The 4,178-nt window shown below is 32.8% G+C and overlaps 1 protein-coding gene across 1 annotated transcript; it reads right to left on the bottom strand.

The window, feature by feature from the left end:
- Positions 1–51: 51 nt before the first annotated feature.
- Positions 52–4,017, bottom strand: LOC110444662 (lactation elevated protein 1-like; the record flags this gene model as incomplete). The annotated part of the gene is made up of 6 exons (XM_021489023.1): positions 52–192; positions 539–639; positions 1,157–1,227; positions 1,781–1,863; positions 3,550–3,608; positions 3,918–4,017. Coding segments are annotated over 6 exons (555 nt in total), but the record flags the coding sequence as incomplete, so codon positions are not given.
- Between the last annotated feature and the right edge of the window lie 161 nt (positions 4,018–4,178).

The following is a 4,178-nucleotide window of genomic DNA, read 5'->3' as shown; positions in this document are numbered from 1 at the left end:
GATTTCCCAGGAAGCTTTAATTCAGTCAGTGTTAGTTGATAGGTAACATACCTTTTTATCATATAGGGTGTCAATGAGTGTGATGAATCTTCGAGCTTCTGACTTGCGACTAAGTGACATTCGTGGTATATTCCTTACAATTACAGTGTCAAAATTTTGGCTTATTTCCAGGTAATCTATTGCACCAAGAGGCTGAAACACAGTTGTCAGGTACATATTCAGTGACCATTTGATCACACAATCTATGGCTGGTCTCGATTTTGAATTTCATTTTGCATTCTGTGATAAGAGATATCATGATGTCAAAAGTATTGACCAACAGTTTAAAAGAAAACACTCTTAAACTTAAATCTATTTATTTTTTCATTTTTCTTTGTTTAAATATTTTTTTTGTTTTCATATATACAATTCAAACCTGGAAATGAAATACTTTAATCAACCTCTTGTTAGATAGCTGAATACAAATGTACTGTAAAGTACAGTATGTAAAGAGGAGAATCCAGGTAAAATTGAAATGTCAGTCCTATCAAGTTCTTACCTGTGCACACATACTGTTAAAGTCCGTGTCCAGCACACCGCCACATGTCTTGGGCAATAGAAGTTTCCGTTTCAGGACGATTATCTCCCTTGGACCAGGATCTAGAATGGATGGTATTACCATATAGTGCATTTTCTATCTTTTATACACATTTTTTTAGAACATTTTAGACATGGCTTTCCATTCTCTTGACCTTTAGTACAAATGATAATTCCTAAACGGCCATATGGCCAAGTAAACATTTACTGTGTCTTTCTACATTGACTTATTAGTTACTTTAATTTGTTGGTCCATATATCAATATGGGATATAGCAAAAAAAATATAATGAAATAAGAAAACCATAGTTTCTAATTCTAATTACATTGTAATGATATTCTATCTTCTTATAACAACTTATTTCACTTTTTTTACTAATTACCAGGTAGTGAATTAAGAGAGTACATTTGTATAATGAAAATAGAAAGTTTTAGTATTCAATTACACATGTACTAAGCCTGAGTCTGTCTAATACATAGAAAACCAAATTCTGATGAATAATATTAATCTGCATAGAAAACTGAAATCAAAAAATAATTTTAACACCTGATTTATATAATCTGTACTCATACAGCCTTACCTTGGTCTTCCTCAGCACTTAGGTGATCAAATATGTGGTCTAGGTGTGTGTCAGCCTCACTGTTAGAGGTCCTACAACAATGGTCAGATCTATAGACAAAACATCTCTTCTTACATGGGGATGTTATACTTTAAAACATGAGATGGGAAGATATTTAAAATACTGCTTGCAATAATTTTTCTCAAAAAAATATACTTCTACTGAAAGTTTTAGCTGGAATAAATCTGATCAAAGTTATTTGAGCTGCAAATCAGTTCATTCAAAACAAAAACCACACCCACACACAGTGGCAACTTTTCCAACAATATAAAGTTTCAGGGCCTAACACACCCAACCATGTAATTTTGTAAGTGCCTTCCCCAGAAACTTTAATTAAACAAACATTCAAGATCCATTGATGATGTTATTGTTGCATTTACACTAACTTTTTTTTATTTATTTTTTATTTTTTTGCAAACTGTTATTTATAGTTCCTTGAATAAACAAATCAAGCATATTTTCAACTTTATTTGAAATGTATGCTGAACTCAATATTTAAGTTTTTGATGAAAAAAATAACCAGTGACAATGTGGTACCAATACATCTATTTACTTTCTGATTAAAATGAACAAAATGATACTTACAAAAAGTAAATCTTGCCTTCTGCTGGACCAACTGTCATTCTGTAGTCTATTCCAGAGTCCAGGTTAAGTGTTTTACAGTGACTCTGCGAAAATACAAACATTCATTGTACATAAGTGTTTTACAGGATCAAATTGTACTTGTCAATCAAAACATATTTTTGTCTCTAATTAGAAAATGTTTCAGGTTTTGTTGGCACTGAAATAAAATTTAATGGTGAAGTTATCACAGACCCTGCTTGCCTAGCCCTCCTCTGGGGAATGTTTTTTGCAGAGATACATTCAGAATCATCCAGTGAAGAATTAATTCATGAATATGTATGCTTGTGACAACAAAAGTAAATTGTTTGCTTGCTTCCTAGATGCTGCCAAAGCATTTCACTTTGAATGGCATAATGACCTATTCTTTAAACCCACTAGCACTGGCTTTAAGTTAAAGAGTATTTATATAATTACTTCTTTATAATTACATGTATATGAAAGTATATTTAGTGCTGTTCTGCACAAGGGTTCCTTCTGGTTCAAAGTCAACCAAGGTACACATCAAGGAAGCATTATCTCCCCTTGGTTGTTTACAGTTTTTATCAGTGACTTGTTGAAGGATCTGTGTGTTTCAAAGTTTTCTTAGTTATTAAAAATGTCAATGTACATATAACCTGTTCAACTCAAGCTGACGATTTTAAGATGCTGTCTCTAAGTTAACATGGTCTGATCTCATGGACATGTGTTCCACTTACAGCTGTAAATGGAGATTCAAATAAAATGTGTCTTAGTCTGTTGTGAATGTTGTGAATTGCAAAAATGCTTTCCCAAGGATAAATGTTCAGAGCTGGTTTCTTCGCAATGAAGTCGTAAAGATCTCAGAGGCGGACTGGACAAAACAGGTTTGCATCTTCTTGAACAAGCTTAAGTTCAACCCAGCTCTCCAGACATCAATGATATTGTGAACCCAGCTATGCAGTCAATATTTTTGTTACACTCCGGTGCAACCTTTTTGGTACTGGAAACAAACCCTTGACAGCTAGGTGAGGAGTTACATTAATCTACTGCTTTGCATACAAGACCTTATGGCTATGAATGTTTTTCCTCAACAGAAAGTGAATGGAATTGTACATTACTTATGTGCATTAATCATTCAAAGCTTTAATTTTCTTGTTGCACAGGATCGTATAATATAATTAAGCATATTAGGCCTTAATACATCTCTAGGTTGAATTAGTCAAACTTCACTTCTTCGATGCTTTATGTAGGCTAGATGCACAATTTACTGCAGAGAGACTGTTCATGCTTCACTTTTTCATACCTATTTTGAAATTCGCTAAGGCGGAAAAGGTTTTATACCTAATGTTTGAATTTCTTTAAGTCTTTCATAAATATGACCTACAAAATATGTAGTTTGATTTTTTACAAGAAGGATCTTTCTTCCTAAACAATCTTGTAAACATCTAACAAAGGGTGTTCTAATGTGCATAAACACTTCTTTATGAGAAAGTGTCTCCTCAGCAGAGATTTTTCTAGATTGATGTAGCTGCAGTGTGATACAGTGTATCAATCCTTCCATATTTAGTATTTATCAATATGCTTGTAGCCAATGCAATTAAACCTTGTATTTTGGACTGTTCCTTAAATAGCTGTCATACAGATTTCATTCATTAATGTCTGGAGAAGACAATGTTCTTTTTTTGTACATGACTGTTAATTATTTTTTGTGGAGAAAGCCTGCAAAAATTCCAACATATTTGGGTCGAAATGCAGAAAAAAGTAATGCTCACCTTTAAAATTCCTATGAATGGCAGAAAAGTTCCTCTTTGTAAACCATTTTTGTAGAGATCTGAAAAAGTAACTTATGATGATTTTTTTTTCTTCTCAAAACAGTACACACATCTGGATTTTACATAAATTTTAGAAAAAAGAGCTATCATCCTTAATATCTGAAGTTTTCCCATGATCAAAATCACAAAATTCATAACCCAGAAGTTGAAAACAGTTAAACCTTGTACATGACATATTTTCATACCCAATTTGTTGGCTGTCATCATATCTTTTAACAAGGAAACTGTTTTATAAATCGAGAGATCATATGTTTATGTACCGTCTGTTAGTCTAAATAAATTCCAGTTTATAATTGAAATGATCATACCATCTGGTGGTCTGTTGGAGGTGGCCACCACCACAATACCATTCTTAAACAGTTCCATAAACAGCCGCTTCAGTATCATAGCATCAGCAATGTCTGTGACCTGCAGTTAAAAAGAAATATAAGACCATTTTCATAGATACACAAATATACTATCAAAATGAAAGAGTTTTCCAAAATGAAAAGAGTGTCATGTTGGTTCAGCTGTTTAAGCATAAAATAATGTTTGCATGGATAACTTATGAATCCTTGTAAATGGGAATT

Source organism: Mizuhopecten yessoensis, unplaced genomic scaffold (assembly GCF_002113885.1).
Source record: "Mizuhopecten yessoensis strain PY_sf001 unplaced genomic scaffold, ASM211388v2 hete_36158538, whole genome shotgun sequence".
NCBI lineage: Eukaryota > Metazoa > Mollusca > Bivalvia > Pectinida > Pectinidae > Mizuhopecten > Mizuhopecten yessoensis.
This window is presented reverse-complemented; position numbering and strand designations above follow the sequence as displayed.